Source organism: Brassica rapa, chromosome A07, assembly GCF_000309985.2.
Source record: "Brassica rapa cultivar Chiifu-401-42 chromosome A07, CAAS_Brap_v3.01, whole genome shotgun sequence".
In the NCBI taxonomy this organism is placed as follows: domain Eukaryota; kingdom Viridiplantae; phylum Streptophyta; class Magnoliopsida; order Brassicales; family Brassicaceae; genus Brassica; species Brassica rapa.
Window position 1 is genome coordinate 22,953,877 of NC_024801.2, and position 20,034 is coordinate 22,973,910.

The following is a 20,034-nucleotide window of genomic DNA, read 5'->3' on the forward strand; positions in this document are numbered from 1 at the left end:
GATACTTTATACAAGTTGATGAAACCCGTAAAAAACTAAAATTCGATATTGTAATTAGCTCTAGTTAGTTACGAAATTCCCATTTTCTAATATTAATTCGTTATTTGCAACAATTTCCTCGAAAGTTTTTTTTTTTAAAAGTCATTACATAACAGGAGTTTAAGACATAAGAAGAGGGTATATAACAAAACAAAAGGCGTTTAGGGAAAAGCTAATTGCTACTACTTAAAATAACGTAATTTATGCATTTGATCTTAGCATTTGCAATTTTAACCAACACTGTAGAGCCGCTGTTATGATTCTTCACCATCCGCCACCGCCACCTCCACCACCACCGCTATTTCCCCAACCGCCGTCTTCACCGCTCTTTTTTCCACTGGCCTCCTTTCCCCAACCACCATCCTCGCTGCTCTTTTTACCGCCAGACTCATTTCCCCAACCCCCACCACCACCACCTCCAGACTCACTACCCCATCCGCCTGCACCGTCACTCTTTTTACCGCCGGACTCGCTTCCCCAACCACCACCACCACTACTTCCCCAACCTCCATCCCCACTTCCGGTATTGTTATTTCCCCAATCTCCATTTCCATCTTCTCTCTCACTGTTATTATCCCTCCTTCCTCTGCCCCTACCACGACCACCATAAGGCCTTGGCGCTCCACTTGGATGCCCATCACCACGTCCACCACCGTTTCTGTACTCACCGCCTCTCCCTACAATTTTCATTTTCACAACACGCCAGAATCAAAGTTAATAACACATAAGCCAACAGACAAGTCGAACCATAAAGTGTTTTACCTGGTCTTGGTCCGGAAGAGCGATCTGAGTTACCACCCCAGCTACCTCCTCCAGAAGAGCCACGGTCTGCTGGGCTTCTCATGGGCACCATTGCAGCAACAGACCTGATCGATGGAACTGTTTCCTGCAACGGGTCATCAATATGCCTCTGGAAGTAGGCCACAAGCTTGTCGATGCTCTCAAACATCCTTTTCCTGAACTTGAATCCCTTGGGGTATAGACCCACGTACTCGTGATGCGGATTGGTGCTCCTTATGTAGGACAGTATAAAGGTACCAGGGTGTTCGTGTGAAATCCCAAAACAGTAAACTATCCTTGCTGGATTTTCACTCTTCTCGATCCTGAGAAGCTCATCAACTTCTGATTTTGTCCCCTTACGGAACTTCCTGTAGTTGAGCATCGTCTTGAGGTGAGAGACCAGAGGGTCAACATACCGATCCATGACCTGCAGTTATGAGGTGGTGTTGTTAAAAAGCTGCAGTACAATTATATTAAAATAAAGAGACATTACCTCATCTAAATCCTCGAAGGTGTCTTCTCCAATTGTCAGCGTCTTCCCAATACGCTGAAGGCTCGTGATGTCCTTGCTTTCTTTTCCACCTTCAACTATCTCCTTGTGAGCGTAGACTCCATCGTAAATCTTGAGCGTCAATGTCAAGTAATTGAGTCCTCGAGAGCTTGGACGAACAATGCTCTCTCCAAATTCTTTGTCAGATAAATACTGAAAGAACATATCACCAATACATAAACTCAGATATCTTTAGAAAGGAGATAGCAGCAGAGACCAAGACTACGAATCAACTTAACATGTACCAAAAAGAGAGTAAAAGCCTGTAGATACCTCGGTGGCTTGATCAGCAGTGATGTTCTGGAAACGTGGATGGACAATCATCCGAGACTTGAAATGCTTCTTCACCAGCTCCTTTTCTTTCCGAGCCTTCTCTTTTTCAATCTGGAGACTGTTTCTATCCTCGTGGTAATACGGATCCAGATTCTGGTTCCGCTGGTGCCTGTTGTTCCTCATCTCACTCTCCTTGCATATAAGGAACACTTGATACCTCACCTTCTGAATCGATTTGATCTTGCACGTAAGGATCTCGCCTTCTTTCAGCCGGTCTGACAACTCCACGATATCTCTCCCATCATCTGCGAAATCCTCCTTCGTAAGCATCCCAGTCAGTCCAGAATCCAATACACATATGGCTCTTCCGCTCTGCAGTCTCCTAACAGTGGCCTGGACAATTCTCCCCTCAGCTATGGTGTCTTCAGTCTCACCAGAGTTCATATAAAACTCTTCGTCTGGAGTTGGATCTTTAAAAGGTATCCGCCAATCCTGGAAGCCACAGCTCAACTCTCTCATGATATTACTGTAAGTCTCTTTCTTATTCTCCCGGTTCTTGCTTGCAAGATACTCCTCGAGGACAACTTTTCTCAAAGAGCCTGGTCGATCTCTCACATGCTCTATTGCCATCTCTATCGCATCCTCATCATCGTTGGAGTCACCTCTAACATCCTGATCATAAATATCTTTCGCAAGTTCTTGTGCAAGACCATACGATTCCGGATGTATTCTGGTATCATCCAGTAAATCGATAAACTGACTGCTGCTAGCAGCCAGCCCACTCCTCCTGATGCGCAAGAAACCGGCTGCGTTTACGAAAACTTTTTTACCAAGCCCATGCATTATAAGGTCCTTGCGAACAAATATTGAACCAGCTCTTACGAGCGACCTCTGCAAGGATGCAGCTTTCCTAGGTCCAAGTCCAGAAATGAACTGTAGAGGAGAGAAAAGCCACTCATGGCTAGCTGCCAAATTAATGTCGATCCCAACCTGGTTTGTTATGTCAACCATGACCTGTTCAACCATCCCATACTTCTCGTCGACCTGAAGAAAACCCTCCAACGGGTGAAGCTTCCAAGACAGTATTTCCCGGCCTGGACCACATAACGTCGCTGCCATTACTAGAGGATTCTGGAGATAGCGTCCTAGAGCAACTGCACGTTTCACGATCCCAGACTGTTGAGGTAGCTGTTCGCCTGAGATTCGAGAGTTTTCGTATAGCCTAGGAAGTGATTCGTCTACATAAACAATGGTTAAATCATCCATCTGCCCAACATCTCTAGGTTTATCTTCCACCATCTGGAAAATGACCTGAAATAACAAGACAAGGAGAAACATGACCATGATTTACTATGCAAAAGAAATAGCAATGAAAAATGAAGCACCAACATAAAATTAACGAAGAACGCTTACTTCATAAATATCATCCTTCAGACGAGTACAAGCCAAATTGACAGCTCCTAGAGCCACAACATGCGGTTGGTGGTCCATCATAAACTTTAAAACACGATCCTGGTCATTCTTTTTACGTTGTTGGTCGTTGACATTTTGGGATCGCAGTGTGAGAGATCCAGCATAAAGCACATCAAGCACCTCTCCCGATGAATCCAGCATCACAAATGTATTTGGCGGCTTTCCAGGGCCCCAACAACATGCCATGACCCTCGGTGCAGCTTCCTCGTCTGAGCTAATGTCCATTTCTTTCTTCTGATATGGCCCTGCAGACACCTTATTCCACAAAGCCTCTCCATACTCTGAAAGCAACCTACTCTTCGCTCTGCTGGTTAGCAAGTTTCTTGCTTCTTTCTCCATTGATGGCAAAATAAAAGCATGAAGTGCATCCTCCAGTATCAATTTTCTTTGCTCATTCCAGAGTTGAGCATACTTACTAACACCGACACTTAGATAGTGTTCATAGCAGTCGCTAACCAGCCTGTTCATGTAATTCTCAGGCAGCTTGAAGGTTACTTGAAGAAGTTTCTCCTCTTCTGCCTTTTGAATGAGAAGCCACTGCGCACCCTCAAACTTGCTCAATGGCTTTTCACGTAACCATTTAACCCCAGTAAACTGATGGTAAGAGTCTATTATTCCATTCCCCTCTGCTGTTGGACTCGTTGAGACTACTGCATTCTCCAGATAAATGCCACGGACATACTTTTTGACTGATGGCTCGCAACTTATCTCAACAGCAGCCTGAAAAAGGAAAATAAGAAGTATCTCAGCATTGGTAATCGGAGAAGTTCTTATAATATAAACTTCGTTGCGGAACGTACCATATGCCGTGCACCCTTAAGAACAGCTTGAGAATTTTCAAACATTGCGCACATAAAGTTCATTGCCATCTCCTCTGGTGTTTCCTTTGCATCCTCAAGCTCATCAACCTGCAACTCAAGTAGCATCAGAATTGTCATTCCAAAGAAGCATGCGGAGGAAACAGTATAAGAGAACACTGACCAGTTTTTCTAGGGACAATGCAAGTCCCAACTGCTCCGCGCTATACCCAAATTTGTTTGCAACCTCCCAGAGCCCTGCTTTGCTGCAGACGCTATATTGTGATTTTCGCTTCGGCCTCTTGTACTGCCCTTCATCAACACCAACTTCACCGGCAGGAAAATGCAAGTTGAACTTGGAATCTACATCATCAACTTCTCTCTCTGTTTCTGCAACTTGGAGAGATTTCATGACTGATTCAAAAAGATACTGATTTAGGTTGAGCCTATTTTCATCATAGACCCTCCTAGACTCTTCTTCGAAACGCTTTGTATAGTAACCATGCAACGCCGTTTTCCTTTTTCGAAGAAGGAGCCACTTCTTATCCAAGTCCTGAATCATCCAGAGGACCTACATTGGCATATTATTATTAAATTAAATCCAGTAATTTCCGCAGACACTATATTAAGATGAGTATTTGTTGTTTATCCAGTAAAACTGCTTACCTTATGCCATTTGGCCTCAGGTTTCTTCTCTGTATTGAGGTCACTAATATCAGAAGAGTCCAACAAGCTCCGGCATTGCTCTTTTCGGTACATGGCTATAAATGGTATCTGGATGAGACAATAAAACTTTTTAGCATAGTAATCCAAGAGCGATTCAACGAAAATCCAACTACGGAATGAATCCAAAGACCTCTAGTTTCTGCACATGATGAAGCTCCAAAAATTTTGCAATATCATCCTTGCTGACCGAGAAACCTTGTCCTCCTAAAACATAAAGTCCATCAGGATCTTTTAGCATCGAAGTAAGCTGTCCATATATCCAATTGCTCTCTTCCTCAATGCTAAGTTCATCAACAGGAGGGCTTCCAGTGCTATCTTCAGATATCTGCAAAGGTTACAAGATATCTTTACACCCAACCATGACGACCAAACAAACTTAGAGCATAGGCACACACATAGAGAGAGAACGTACCTGCATCCTCTCGGGAATATCAACTTGGCGGATTTCATCATCTTTCCCTGTCATGTACTTTTCAGAAAGAATAGTTGGCTCAAACTCATCTTCGAGCCTTCTTTCCATCCTTTCACTAGATGCCAAACCCTTTTTACGAAGTGACAATAACTCTCCGACATCACCAAATATTTCGTTAGCGTCATGTATAGCACTCATATCTGATCCTTGCCTATATCTCTTTTTCCTATTGTCTCCCCTGAAAAAATTAGTTGAGTAGATAGAATCAGAGAAAAATAAACGTGACATAAGACACATATAAGAACATAAAAGTATGTACCTCCTAGGCTGACCATTCCCATCTTCATCTACGATGAAATCAGCCATTTCATCCTCGCTACCAACTACATCTTCTTCCACCGCTAATTCCTCCTCATCGCCTACATCATCAGGCAAATCTACAAGACAAGAGTACAAAATTACATATATGCGCCAACAGTTCCAAATACAAGTATCACAGAAACTAAAGAGAAGTATACCATCAACATCATCAAAGAGATTGTCTTTGATCTTGTCCTCGGCGCTTCTTCCAGCTCCACCACTCCTGTCAAACTCATCATCAGATGATCCCCCCTGGCCACCTTCCCTTTCCCTTTGAGCTTTCTTCAACCTCTTAAACTTCCTCTGTCATGATTCAGAAGAAGAAAAATCAATATTTATATATTGTTAAGTGTGTGTGTACATAATCTTGATATATAAAGTAATAACAGACCTTTTGGAATTTGACATCGTTATCTTGGAGAAGCAGATAGTCATCTTCATCAAGATCTTCGTCCCTATCAAATCACCATATGTGAAAAGTTTAACACAACATAAATAAGCACTACTGATAATTCTAGATTAACATTAGCTTATTCCAAGTTACGAATATGAAAGGATGATATTCAATAGGGAAAGAAATATATACATTTTCCTTCGTTTCTTCTTCTTTTTCTGCCTCTCCTCATCGCTATTTTTCTTTTCTTCTTCTTCGTCATCTTCCTCCTCTTCTTCCTCTTCTTCATCACCCACTATGAACCCATCGTTCTCATATTCATCCTCACCTACAAGAAAGGGAAACGATTATCACACCAACAGAGTAGAAAAAACACCAGTGACTCAAGCCCAAAGTGAAAAAAAAAAAGTGAAACTCATAGCTTAATAATGCATAGTCTAAAAGGAACTTGACAAGGGCACGTGACAAACCAAGCATCAACAAGAAACAGAGAAGGTATAAACACACTTAGTGGTTGAATGAGTTCCAGCAGCAGATAAAACATCAAAGAAGAAGAACAGTTACAAATAAATCTGACTTTCAAGACAAATGAACTGCATGCACTTGTGTAATGAAAACAGACCCTAAGAAGAAAGAACAGGCATTGTCACTTGGAGAACCCGAAAAATAAAGGACAAAACTTTATTACCCTCTTCGTCCTCCTCATCATCATCATCGTTGTCAGCATTACCGACAGGATCTGCATGAACTGGCTCTCCGTCCTCATCCTCGAGCTCGTGATCGTCTGCGCCGCGGAGGAAATAAAAATCAAATCTTTAGAATAAGCAGAAGAAACCCTAAGCCGTACAGAGAGGAGAAATTAGGGTTTGAGGGGAAAGGGGATTTTGAGAGTAGGTACCTTCTTCGTCAGAGACAACGTTCCTCGACATGATTCTTTCGAGAAATTAGAAGCACGAAACCCAAATCTGGAAGCTGGAGAAAGGGTTAGATTAGATTGAAACTTTATGATTCTGATTTTCGCGAAGGTTCGTTCCCCCAGAAGCGCGGCGCGAGAGGGAGATAGAGATTTAAGGAACTGTAAATGATGCCAAGGAGAGAGAGAAAAAAAGGGCTTACCAGTGTTGTGTTTCTTCTCTGAAGACAAATGAGAGCAAAACCAGAAACGAAGAACGAAGACTCGACGAAGCTCTGATATAATAATATCACTTCAAGTTTATACCGACATTTTATTTCCTCTCTGTTAACTTTTTTTTTGTTCTTCGTCAGACCATGTTTCATTTATAGCTTAATGGGTATTACAACTGGTGCTTAAAAGAGATCGGCCCAAAAAGAGGTTACAATATAACTTTAAGCCCATTTAAAGAACAGTGACTCATCGTGTCTCTCCACATGCAGGGACCAGACCTGGCCCAAATTAGCTGAGAATACGAAGAAGAGCAACGAAAGAGAAAATTTCTCTCTATCAAAAACCAATACTTAAAACTTAAATTAAAAACATCTAAAGTAAACAAAGTAAAGATAAAATCATCTGTATGAAAAAGTTAACCAACAAAATTAAGATAATTGTAGATCGTAACCGTAGTTGTTTTTGTCTACTGTTGTAACGAATAACCTTAATTAGATACCGCAAATTGTTGATAAAAAATACTGCAAATTAAATATTGACTTTTTGATAATTAATGTTGACAAACATCTTATTATTCCATAAACTCCAAATGGAGAAGTAAAAAGATTGGCACATATAAATTGAATTGACTCGTAAAAGGCTGATTACATGACTTATATGTAGTTAAGGCCGACATCTCAAACTCCTCCTATCAAATCTTTAATAAATCACCAAGTCTACCTCACACCCACCAAATCAAGCCCATCACTACTCCCAAATCAATAAACACAACACAAAAAAGCAACAACAGTGACAATTTTTGCTTTTAAAGAAACGATAAACGCTTCCATGTGACTGGACTAAAGCGACGCACAGTTGATTTTTCCATGCAATTCCGTTTCAAAACTTATGCTACATTTATTGTGGGATCCATATTACTAACCATGGATAATCTCATACTATAATTTACAAGCTAATAACCATCTATCACCATGTGTTAGTCTATATAATAAAGATTAAGCTTCAAACCTAAATCACAAACTCCACTCAAAACACAAATAAACGAGAGAGAGATGGCTACTTCGTACCAAGAATCTTCATCATTGCTTCTTCAAGATTTCAAAGTGACGATCAAAGAAGCATCACTCATTTTCCCATCTCAAGAAACCTTAACTCATGAGAGAAAATCTATGTTTTTGTCAAATGTCGACCAAGTTCTTAACTTTGATGTCCAAACGGTTCATTTCTTCCGACCAAACAAAGATTTTCCTCCGGAGATTGTGTCGGAGATGCTGAGAAAGGCGTTGGTGAGAGCAATGGACGTTTACGAGTTTTTGGCTGGGAGACTTCGGCTGAACCCTAGCTCTGGTCGGCTTGATGTTGACTGTAACGGTGCCGGAGCTGGGTTTGTAACGGCAGCGAGTGATTACACTTTGGAGGAGCTTGGAGATTTGGTTTATCCAAATCCAGCTTTTGCTAAATTGGTTACAAGTCAGCTTCAAATTTTGCCTAAAGATGATCAACCACTGTTTGCTTTTCAGGTAACCAACAAATTGCTTCCTATTATTCAATCCTAAACCTACACTTTTCCACGTTAATTAATTCGTTTTTTTGTGAAGTAATATCCTAAAAATATTATTTTTTACCAGTTTTGAGTGTACGTCGTATAATAAAGCACACAAGTAAAGTTTCTGAGGATCTTAAGAAAAACAACAAAAGATCCAAGCAAATAAAATTTGTATAAACAAACCAAGAAGATTCTTTCTTTTTTGTTCACAAAATTCTTCATTGCTAGAATTAAACGGTTAGAAGAGAAATAGCAGCATCATCGTGCGAGCTGATAGACTAAAACCTTGACATATAGTTCAAGGGAATACAAGGATAAAACACACAAATTTTAAATTTTTTGATAAAATGTTAGGCAAGATATCGAAGTTGCCACCTACGATTAAATTTGATCAAATTTACGGAAGACTCAAAACCAAGAAGATTCATATTCACGTTTTTTTGTTGTCAAATAAAGGAGCACGTACGTTCATTTTACATATGTAATTAAGCAATAGACAATGGTAACTGTTTGACTATGTTGATATAGGTTTCGATTCGAATACGATTTTGATTTTCCAACGTACGTAGACAAATAAACTAGCAACTTTTTTACTATTCCACACGTTTCAGAAAATAATTTAAGATTTGCTTCACCGATCTTCCGGTTATTAAATTTCATGACTGGTAATACAGTTCATAGTATCTTTCAGTCAACATGTTTTTAACAAGCCAATAGGCAGGCAAAATTAGTAGTTACAAATAAATAGTATCAAAGTATCGGATTCTTTTTAGTTTATTAATTTAATTAAAATCTGTAATGAAATACATAATTTAGGTAATTAAGGATTTCCTCAATCATTTGTAATAAACCACAAACGCTAAGTTAAATATTTAGGAGTAAACAATACTCAAAAGACTAATCATATGCATTGGGTAGCTAAACGGATAAATCGAAAACCTGAAGGAAAAGAAAAACCCCTAGGAGATCTTTAGTTTAAGTAGCTCAACTACCCTACTCAATCCTTAACAAATATGTATATATCAAGTATAACGAAACATGTAAACACAAAGCAACATGTGACATAAATATTTACTCGGGATGTTCCAGTTTTGCCTGCAGACAGATAACTTGCCAAAAAGGTTTGAAATTCTTCCAATGTACAACAATACTGACATAAATATTGTTTTTACCTTATTTAAATTGTGGGTGGGAATCTAGTTAACACTTAGTATAAAGTTATCAAAGTACATATATATTAAAGTTTTTCGTAATGTCAATTTATTTTAGTTGCTAGTACTTGCTAGCATTAATAAAACTTTTTAAATAATTAATAAATGATTGCCACATTAATCTACTTGTACCGCGTAAAGAATTAAAATGCTGGTTTTTCTTGGTTGCTCCTTTATTGACAACCGAACATAAATCAGTCTAAATTAATGGACATCATTAGTGATGTAGTATGTGTTCATGACAAGTGAAATATTCTATAGTTTGATCCAAGTAATGGAGATCAATATGTATACGTACTTAAAAAGTTAAAAATATGGGCAGGTGACATCATTCAAGTGCGGTGGATTTGCAATAGGAATCTCAACAAACCATACAACGTTCGACGGACTTAGTTTCAAAACATTTCTCGACAACTTAGCCTCCTTTCTAAGCGAGAAGCCCTTGTCAACCCCTCCATGCAACGACCGTACTCTTCTCAAAGCTCGTTCTCCACCACGTGTCACATTCCCACACCACGAGCTTGTCAAGATCCAAGACTCCGAGACAACAACAACCGTCTTCGAAGCCACTTCAGAGCACTTAGACTTCAACATCTTCAAGCTATCATCTCAACAAATCCTGAGACTGAAGGAGAAGGCCTCAGAGAGTATCAGTAGTACTGGTTGTGTTCGTGCGACCGGTTTCAACGTCGTAACCGCTTTGGTTTGGAGGTGCAAGGCACTCTCTTATGTAAAAGAAGAGGATCTTGAAAAAGAATCAACGATTCTTTAGGCGGTGGACATCAGAGGGAGGCTGAATCCTCAGCTCCCCTCTTCGTACACTGGAAACGCGGTTTTAACCGCGTACGCGAAGGCTAAACGAAAGGCATTGCTCGAAGAGCCGTTTGGGAGGATAGTGGAAATGGTGGGAGAAGGTGCGAATCAGATCACAGATGAATACGCGAGATCAGCTATAGATTGGGGAGAGATGTACAAAGGGTTCCCACATGGGGAGGTTTTGGTTTCTTCTTGGTGGAAACTAGGTTTTGCGGAGGTTGAGTATCCATGGGGAAAGCCTAAGTATTGCTGTCCCGTTGTGTATCATCGGAAAGACATAGTTTTGCTGTTTCCAGACATTGATGGAGATAGTAAAGGTGTTTATGTCTTGGCTGCTTTGCCTTCTAAGGAGATGGCTAAGTTTCAGAATTGGTTTGAAGACACCCTTTCCTGATTTCAGAATTTTACTTCATTACTTCGGTACCTCTTTATCAAAAAAAAACAAAAGAAAAAAATCAGTATGGTTTGAAGTTGAATTTGGTTTTCATATAAAAGATCAAGCTAAAAAGTATTAAAAATAATTATTTATTAAAAACTATTTCGCTTAGTATACTATTTTTTGCATTCAATAAATTTTTAATATATATACATGAAATAAAAATCATAATGAATTTCAGTTTATTTTGTTTGGTTGTAAAATTGGCCTTGTTGGGTTTTCTATGCGATACGATTATACTGCTAGATATGGTATTTGATTACTGTTTGAAAATAGTACTTTACACGGTCCCATATATTGTTTTTTGTTACTTAAAGATAGTATACAAAACGTTGTAATGAACAAAAAGGATACTGTAATGAAAACAAATACATAAGATTTTATAGTTGTAAAGGCTATGCATAGACTTGTAACCTGAACAAAACACATCTCAGGTTACTTCTTAACCGATTATCATTCATTCCCTCATCTGAAACGCTTTGCCCGATCATACAATCAGAACCCACAAGAAGCCGAAAAAGAGTTTTGAGGGATGTAATCCGAAAAAAGAAAGATGGAAACTGTAAAGAGAGACTTAAGCATCATTCTCATTATCCAATCTTGCTGGTTCTTCAACAGCGGGTGGTGGTGGGTTTGTGGAAGGAGGTAAACACCGCTTCGAGAAGAATGTGGATATCATTTTCGGCCTCTTAACGCCTTTATCTGGTGATGGTGATAGTCCAAGCTTTGTCAATACTTCTTTCTTTATCTGTTCATTAGAACAAAGGATAAGCAATTCTGTCTCACTCAGAGCAGATCAATCAAAGTATCATCATGTAAGAACTAACCTGCCAACGGCTATCCTCGAAATCTGATATCTCGCGCACTTTTTGTCTTAGTTTGGTCTTTGGAACATCAGGAAACTTCTGCTGCAATGTTTCAACCACTTTGTTGATTCCTTGAGAACATGATTGAATTGTTGATACCTGTCACGCCAATTTCTTGTTAGAGCTATCTAAAATATATAATGAAAAAATGTTATTTATTTGGAGAAAAATCTACTCACAATTGTTGGTAAATCTGAGTCTGGTATGGATCTTGATTTTGAAGCTGATGGAGGAGTGCTCTGACTACAAGATGACTTGGCCGCTGCTTCTTGATCCTCATCTTGTATGTCACTGATCGATATCTCAATGAGAGACGATGAGCAAGGGAATGCACGCACCACCAGAGCTCGCAGACATATCTGTTCCAATTTTTGTGTCCCCTCTAGATCTTTAGAGGCTAAAAGAGAGACCTTCTCATGCGTTAGGTTACATATAATCAGTGGCTGCGTTTTCGCAAGAGCGTGGTCAGTCAAACTTTGCACTTGTTTTTGTTGATGTAGTAATGCACGAAACTCTTGACTCTCTTGATCTGTTTGCTTAGATGGAGATGAACTTGCATCCTGTTCAGACGGATCAAGATCCATGCTGTCCACTTGAACCCCCTGAACCAAACGATCACAAGAGTTTACATTAAGAAACTTTTTTCACCTAAGCAAAACCATTCGGTAGAAGAATTTATGAAGAGTTAGTTAAAAATGCATGTGATACCTCATCTTCTGAGAGATACCCATCAGGCACCATAAAGTCATCTTCACTATCATCTTCTTCATCATCAGCCTTTGAACATCCTTCTTCCAAAGATTCCTCTTCATCGTTCTCACAATCTGAAAGGCTTTCACCAGCTTGTTCCTTTATACAAAAGCAAAAACACCTTATTAACCAGTGATCTCTTATCCAGTTCTTGGGTTGTAACAGCATAATAATTTCCCAAAGGAGAGTGTTAAAGTAAATTAAATTACCTCTTCCCATTCTTCATCGCTATCAACTTCATAATCCAATTCCGGATCCTTTTTCAGAGGACGACGTGGCCCTACAACTTGACTGTCAATGTTCAACAGAAGAACCATCAGTACTTGTAAGAAAATTTAGAGAGTGAATATTTGTATATCAGAATAGTGTAATTATTGTTGCAACTCTAGCAGGATCACTAATGCAATCACTACATTAAAATTAGCTATGATGATTGTTTAATCCAAATGAAAGTAGAGAATGGTAGTAACCACATATCCAAAATAGACGAAGATTCGTTCACTTAAACAAGAACTACAATGTCTTCGGACATTCTTTACCATGCTTTAATAAACAGCATGGAGAAGAGGTAGTCACACAGACAGCTGCCAACTATGCAAAAGCAGTAACAAACAAACTCATGGAGAAGCTAAAAGCTTGGAGTTAGACAAGATTTCACATGTTTCTAGCTGACTAAAAACTAACAAATGATCTAATATGCTTTGCTTACTTACTGCCTAATATTTTTTAAAATTCAAAATAAGTACTAACCTTTGGGTTGGCCAAATACCATAAAAGCCAGGTCTGAAGCTTTTATCAAATTGTAACAACTTCATGGCTCTTCTGGACTTCTTACGATCAGATGACGAAGACTCGCTCTGCCTAATGCAAGATACATCACCTAAATGTTTCTCTTCACATCCATCTCCTTGCTTCTCCATGTTAGGTTCACCTCCATTATTTGTAGATAGTTTTAGTTTAGGAAACAGTTCACTCTTTGGCTTCCTACGCATCCCCCAATGTATTCTCGAATGACCCAGCCGACGCCAGGAAGCAAAATGTTCCCTACAAAGAAACACAACTCAGACCACAATACCCAAAACGATACTTTGCAGATCAACCACCAATGAAAACAACTGCCATACCTGCGAATATCATCAACTGAAGCTTCACAAGTTGTTGCAAAGGCATTGTCAATGGCCTGAATAACTGTTCTACTTTCATCCTCAGGTTTTGCACATGACGGACTCTGAGCAGTTACTTCACCGGAAGGAAGTTTGGGTTGGGTGGATGAAGTGTCTTTGCTTCTTTTAAGGAACCTCTCCATGATAGAAGCCTGTTTCTGTACCCCAAGCTGCTTCTTTAGCTCCGCTTGTTCCTTCTCTCTACGCTTCTGCTCCTTCTCTGACTCATCTTGCTGTTTCTTAATACGTTTTCTTGACTCGGCCTCTTCCTTTTCTTTATCGTCATTAAGTGCCTTCTGTAGCAGCTTCTGCTCCTTTTCCTGAAAACAATAGACAAAATGATCAGATTTCAAAATAAAATAGCAAATCCAGAGAATATACAGCACTAGATCATATCCTTACAAGTTGCAATTTTTCTTTAAGCATTTGACGTTCCATCCTCTTCTTTTCCTTCTCAGCTTCACATTTAGTTTTCTCCAATTGTTTAAGAAGCAGTTTCTCTTCCCGCTTCGCATCTTTCTCAGCCCTTTAACAACCAAAACAACAACTAAGCAAGAAGAAAGAAAAAAACATAAACAAAGAAGTAACAACTTAAAAAAGCATACATCTCAGTACTATTCTTCTGCAACATATTATCCATGAACGATCGAATATCCACTTCACTCAGTACTTTCCCAAGCTTCTCAGCAGCTTTGTTCAGATCAAATCTAAACGACTTGTCAGTTTCTCCTCTTTGTAACACATCTAACATTGCTGTGTAAATACAAAAAAACACAACCAATAAGCCTTCCACATCATATAAAACAATCAATAGAGAGTAAATAAATCATCAATTTTACCAGAAACAGCAGTAATCCTCTCATGAATCTTCTTCCGACAAGTCCGTCTAACTTTGAGCAATCCACGAACCGATTTAGGCATCATCTTCAGGTCTCTCGTCTGTTCATAATCAAAATCATTAATAAAATCCCCAAAACTACTAATTGAAGAAGAAACAAAAAGATAAAAGTAGTAACTACCTCCCAGCACCAGAGACAAGACTCATTCTCATCTTCCAATACATCAGCGTCTGCGTTAGGCACGCCGTAACTAACTCTCTGCCCGACGGAGACGACAGCCGTCTTCACGGAAGCCATCGTAACGCTTCCGATCTTCTCTTTCAGCTTCGAGAAAATCTCATCCACGAGCTTCGACAAGGGCAAGCTCGTCTCCTCCATCAACAACGCCACCGATGAATTCACAGAAGAGGATGAACAATCGGTCAGATCTGGCGTCTGAGTCTGAACAATCGTTTGCCTGAAATAAGCGAAGAGGCCTTCCATCTCCAGCCTCAACGATTGGATCTGAGCGTCTTTCTCCTCCGGGCTTAGATTCTCAATCGCGGCCGGTTCTCTCTTCCGCTTCTTCGCAACGATCGTCTTCCGATTCTCAACAACATCCATTTCTTTTTCTTTTCGATTCGCAGATCCAACCCTAGCTCGATACAAGATGGAAGGAGAGATGATGATTAGTGGAGGCTCCCTTTGAAAGAGAAAAATGAATAAATAAAAATGTTGGGAGGTTTTTCGTTGATTTTCCCGCCAAGGATTTGACGGGTGGTTTTGCCTCCATCTGACACCTTTGGTAAAAAATTTACTGTGTTTCGCGCCACTAAGATAGATAGCCCATTTACATATGGGCCTGCTTTTGTTACTTTTCGGCCCACGATGAAATCACTATTTTGGTGTTCTTCTGTGGTTGGAAGAAGTCAAACCTACAAGAATTCCACTTTCTGGTTGGAACACTATAAATCACACACAACATGATGCTCATATAATAATTTATAAATATTTTATTGACTTTCCGGAAAAGATTATGTGGCTATGGTTTTCTATTGGTGGTCATTATGCTTACGTGTGAGCTTTTGTGTACCGTCCCACTCCCACGAGGTTACCCCTCATGCATCCATCGTCATATTTTCAACTGAGATGACACGTCGTTCATTCTGATTTCCCATTGGATATGCTATTTGTGTGATTAGATATCTTGTTTGAACTAATTATTACCATATAGTTTTAAAAAAAAAAACAAGAAATGGTGATACATTAAGACGAAATTATCAGAATGCTACTCATAGACGATCTCTGGTATTCATGAAAGCATTCGAAATTGATGTTGTTGGACTTCTGAACACATGAGATTTTTTTGTTGAAAAAATTTATAAACTTACCGTCAACATATAGTGGTGTCAAATGATATAGAAAAGGGTTCTCTCGAAGTCACAAATGTATGCCATTATCTAATTTAGTTCCGAGATTACTGTGCACTAAAACTATGTAATTTCGAGTGTTAACATACAAGTATAATAAAATCTAGAATAACAAATATATTTAATATATAGCAATCAGTTTTGATTTCAAAACTCATGAACCTTAAAAAATATTGAAACGAAATCAAGATTAAGATGACAAAAAAAACATTGACAATGTGTTATTAAGAACCATACATAAAAATGTAAACCATAGTAACATATAATTTCATAGAAATTATACCAATTAATTTGACAATGTGTTCATTTTTACCAATTAATTTTGAATTAAGAACTCATAGAAATTAATATAGCATTTGTATTTATGTATCGACTCATTGAGATGATAAAAATGAATATTAAAAACTACGTTGATAATGGTAAACATAGGTTAAAGATATGAAAAAGTAGCCGGTTTCCATCATTCAAATCTAGGATTAAATTGATTTTTATTTCTTTTCTCATTAAAAGCTGAAATTCGTGCTTTAAACTAGTGACCAGGAGCAATTAGATTCGTATGATCACGTTTTATAACAGCCAATAATTTACTTATTCCATTTCTATAATTATTGAAACAAGATGAAAATAACCTACAACAATAACAACAATAAATATAATCAGAATATCTTCGTTTGAATTTATGTATAATTTTTATTTTTCAGTAAGGTCCAAAATAAGAGATGATGAGCTGGAAGTTTATCAAGAATAATAAGATTGTTCACATAATTGAAAAAGAAGAAAAAGAGAGCATATGAAATAAAACAGATACGTTAATGATAGAGAAGCGAGAATCTTGGCTAAAGAGAAGATTATTCCCTAAAGGATTGGATGAGTGGCAAAGTATAGAGACATCTCTACTTGGTAGCATTCTTTCTATTTTTAGATTCGTTTTTTTCTATGTTACTATTTTTATTTAATTTCTCCTCCACCCGATGGTAGTAATTAAGAAATGTATGTTTACTTGTTCGGTTGTTCCACATGAAAACGAAGAAAACAAAAGTTGAGGGTCTGTATTTTAGCACCTATTGATATTTTATAGCCACCGAAGTAAGTTACAAAGCACGCCAGAGCCAACAAGCGAACAAGACGAGTGAACGAAGGGATTTTAATGAGGACATCACACTGAGACCCAAGAAATGTTTTGTCTTACTCTAAAGCTTTCTCATGTACCCAATTTATTCAGTTGGTCTGATGACTTCTGAATGTCATTTTCATAAAAGGATGGTGGGTTCTCTTACTTTTATCTAATAATTATTCTGCATTTGACAATATCATTAGCGAAATTTTAGTTGATAAGTTTGTCAGCCGGTTAGTAATTGGTTATTAAAGAGTTTGTTTCTTTCTTAATATATACATTACCTTGCTAAATCATAGTCTCAAATGAATCTTTTGGTTTGATTGGTGACATGTGGTAGGGTTGATTAAGTTTGAGTTAAGTTTGTAACTCAAAAATGTTACCAATCATGCATTAAATTTATTTTTTTGATTTTAAGTTTGATTTAAGATGTGTTGTAGTTGAGTTACAACTTTGACTTAAACCCTTTATAAAATTGCTAACTCAAAACATAAACCTACATCAACCAAAATTCCATGTTTTAAGAGTTGTGTTACAAATTTAATTAATTTTTCTGTTTTTTTAAAAAAAAATCGTGAACAAACCTTTTTACAAGAGAAAATCGTGAACAACCATTTGAGTGTCCCATAAATACTCTACCTAAATTTATGCTAGTCAAAGATTTTATAATCTTTCTTGTTCCTAATTTTTTGAATTATTCAAATGTTTAGTCAATTATACAAAACCTTAAGCATAAATTCTATTTGATAATTCAAAAAAAATACCAGTCACAAAATTCTATATATATTGACCTAACTTAGTGTGGTATCACGTCATTTTCAAAACCCGAAAGCTTAAGGTCTGTAATTTTTTTTAATTTTCACAAACATTTGTAATTTTGTTTCTATTATTTGGTTTTTTAATTTAAAGTTCATGCTAATAATATTATTTCATTTAATTTAACTTATTATTGATATTAAAATACATATTATTAGTAGTTATTATAATACTTAGAAAATTATATATACTGAACATTATTTTTTAAACTTTTATACTTATTTAAAAAAATATTTTTATTTATTTAAAAAATAGCTTAATACGAAAATATTTATTTCTCTGTTTTTATATTTAATTCTTTTATTCAGAACTCATACTGCAACTTATACATCAAAAATGTTACCAGTCACAAGTTTTAACAAAATGATAACTTTTATTTTTACTGCAAAACTTACCACATAAACTTACCGTTTTTACCACATACTTTTTACTGCAAGTTACATCGAACTATAAATCATATTGTAATTCAACTCTAATACTACATGTCACCAGTCGGAACCTTTATAAACTACATGTACTTCCGGTTAGTAATTGGTTATTAAAAAGTTTGTTTCTTTCTTAATATATACATTACCTTGCTAAATCATAGTCTCAAATGAATCTTTATAAACTATATGTACTTCATCAAAGTCTCTTTTTTCTTTAACCTTAGTTTGGTGGAGCATATTATCACACAAAGCTTCTGACACATTTTCTCTTGTTTTAGCAGAATAACCGAAAATTCTCCTTGACAAAGGGTGACCGGTTCTTGTTTTAGGGTTTCTTCCTTATACTAAATACGAACCTTGTACTTACAAGTTATAATACAAAAAACATTGAAGCCTATTACAAAGTGGTTGGTAATAGGATAACGTCAGTCGACTATACTATAAACCCACGTCTCCATGAAATGCTATAAAGATGCTTTCAGGTCTCCTATTAGCATCATTCTGGCCAATAAACAGACTACTCTGTGTGTGTTGTCTTAAATTGTTCGGTTTATGACTATAGTATGTTGCGATTCCAAAAGTCAAAATGTATTCTTGTAACTATGAAAATTCATATTTCATAAATAAAACTCTTAGCTAGCTAATAAGTATATATTTACCGGTAAACTAGAAGATTAGTGTTTGCAACTTATTTGAAAAAATTAGAAAAATAAAAGACAAGTGGGCACAATCCATCTCTCTTGTCTGCAACCAGACTTCCGCTACTACCACAATTTATTTTCGTTCTTATGTAAATTAGCAATTTAGCACGAATTAAATGGAAATCTACATGCATGGCTTTTGTATAATTTCAGCTCTATAATGCTAAAACTGTACGCAAACCGAATATTAGATATTACTTTTATAGATTAAATTTATATTGATGCTACACACTATGGTATAGTTTTTCTTTCACTATGGTCTAGTTTTGTTATAGATTAAATACTATAAGTTCAAATATTATATGGTTTTGATAAGTTTGAATTTCGATTTATTTATTTATTTATTTGAATTTCGAAATATTGTGTAACCAAGAACATAATACTAATAGTTCAAAACAAAACAAAATATACTATGAAAAATCATTTCAAATCTACTATTCAAATTTTCTGACTAATATTACGAACGATTAAAGGTCAATTATATAAACTCATCACTGAATAAATATATGGTCTAATTAGTGGCAATGGTCAAAAACGAAATCTCCCAAATTAGTAAGTTTATGCGTAGACGCAAACAGCGCCTCAACAAATGGATGGTTGATATTTCTTTTTGTAAAATAGATGGTTGATATTTCAAATTAAAGTACATTCATTAGCTTTTAATTCAATGTGGTTTTTCTTAAAAACATTCTTTGTCTACTGGTTTCATGGATAGATTACGTATGATATATTTATTCTTTCTATATCAAGTGCACCAAATATTAGGCATGGGCACTGTTACTTGATACTCGGCTTATATTTACTACTTTGACTCGGTTCGGTTTAAAAAAACAAGTACTTGCTACAATCAAGTCGAGTAACAAATAAACGGATTTTATTACTCATAAGTACAAGTCAAATAACAAGTATATTTTTATTTTTAGCTACTTAACTTGTTACTTAGTATCCTCTACTTGCTCCTTTACTTGTTATATATTATTTAGTTTATTAAATATTTGGTATCTAATTT

At 37.1% G+C, this 20,034-nt stretch overlaps 2 protein-coding genes and 1 pseudogene across 2 annotated transcripts; 1 reads left to right on the forward strand and 2 right to left on the reverse strand.

The window, feature by feature from the left end:
* Positions 1-87: 87 nt before the first annotated feature.
* Positions 88-7,074, reverse strand: LOC103831054 (transcription elongation factor SPT6 homolog). The gene is made up of 17 exons (XM_009106901.3): positions 6,921-7,074; positions 6,703-6,776; positions 6,493-6,588; positions 5,997-6,132; positions 5,802-5,865; positions 5,569-5,713; positions 5,370-5,487; positions 5,051-5,288; positions 4,769-4,963; positions 4,579-4,686; positions 4,097-4,483; positions 3,916-4,023; positions 3,056-3,835; positions 1,643-2,953; positions 1,313-1,522; positions 802-1,246; positions 88-716 (listed from the first exon to the last, which is right to left on the reverse strand). The coding sequence occupies exons 2-17, from the start codon at positions 6,731-6,733 to the stop codon at positions 304-306; spliced, it is 4,785 nt and encodes a 1,594-aa protein (XP_009105149.2). The 5' UTR covers positions 6,734-6,776; positions 6,921-7,074; the 3' UTR covers positions 88-303.
* Positions 7,075-7,238: 164 nt separating this feature from the next.
* On the forward strand, positions 7,239-11,315 carry LOC103831055 (annotated as a pseudogene).
* Positions 11,275-15,788, reverse strand: LOC103831056 (chromatin assembly factor 1 subunit FAS1). Its single transcript, XM_009106903.3, has 11 exons — positions 14,738-15,788; positions 14,558-14,657; positions 14,324-14,471; positions 14,121-14,244; positions 13,680-14,038; positions 13,306-13,599; positions 12,765-12,846; positions 12,514-12,654; positions 11,985-12,407; positions 11,767-11,904; positions 11,275-11,687 (listed from the first exon to the last, which is right to left on the reverse strand). The coding sequence occupies exons 1-11, from the start codon at positions 15,158-15,160 to the stop codon at positions 11,514-11,516; spliced, it is 2,406 nt and encodes an 801-aa protein (XP_009105151.1). The 5' UTR covers positions 15,161-15,788; the 3' UTR covers positions 11,275-11,513.
* Between the last annotated feature and the right edge of the window lie 4,246 nt (positions 15,789-20,034).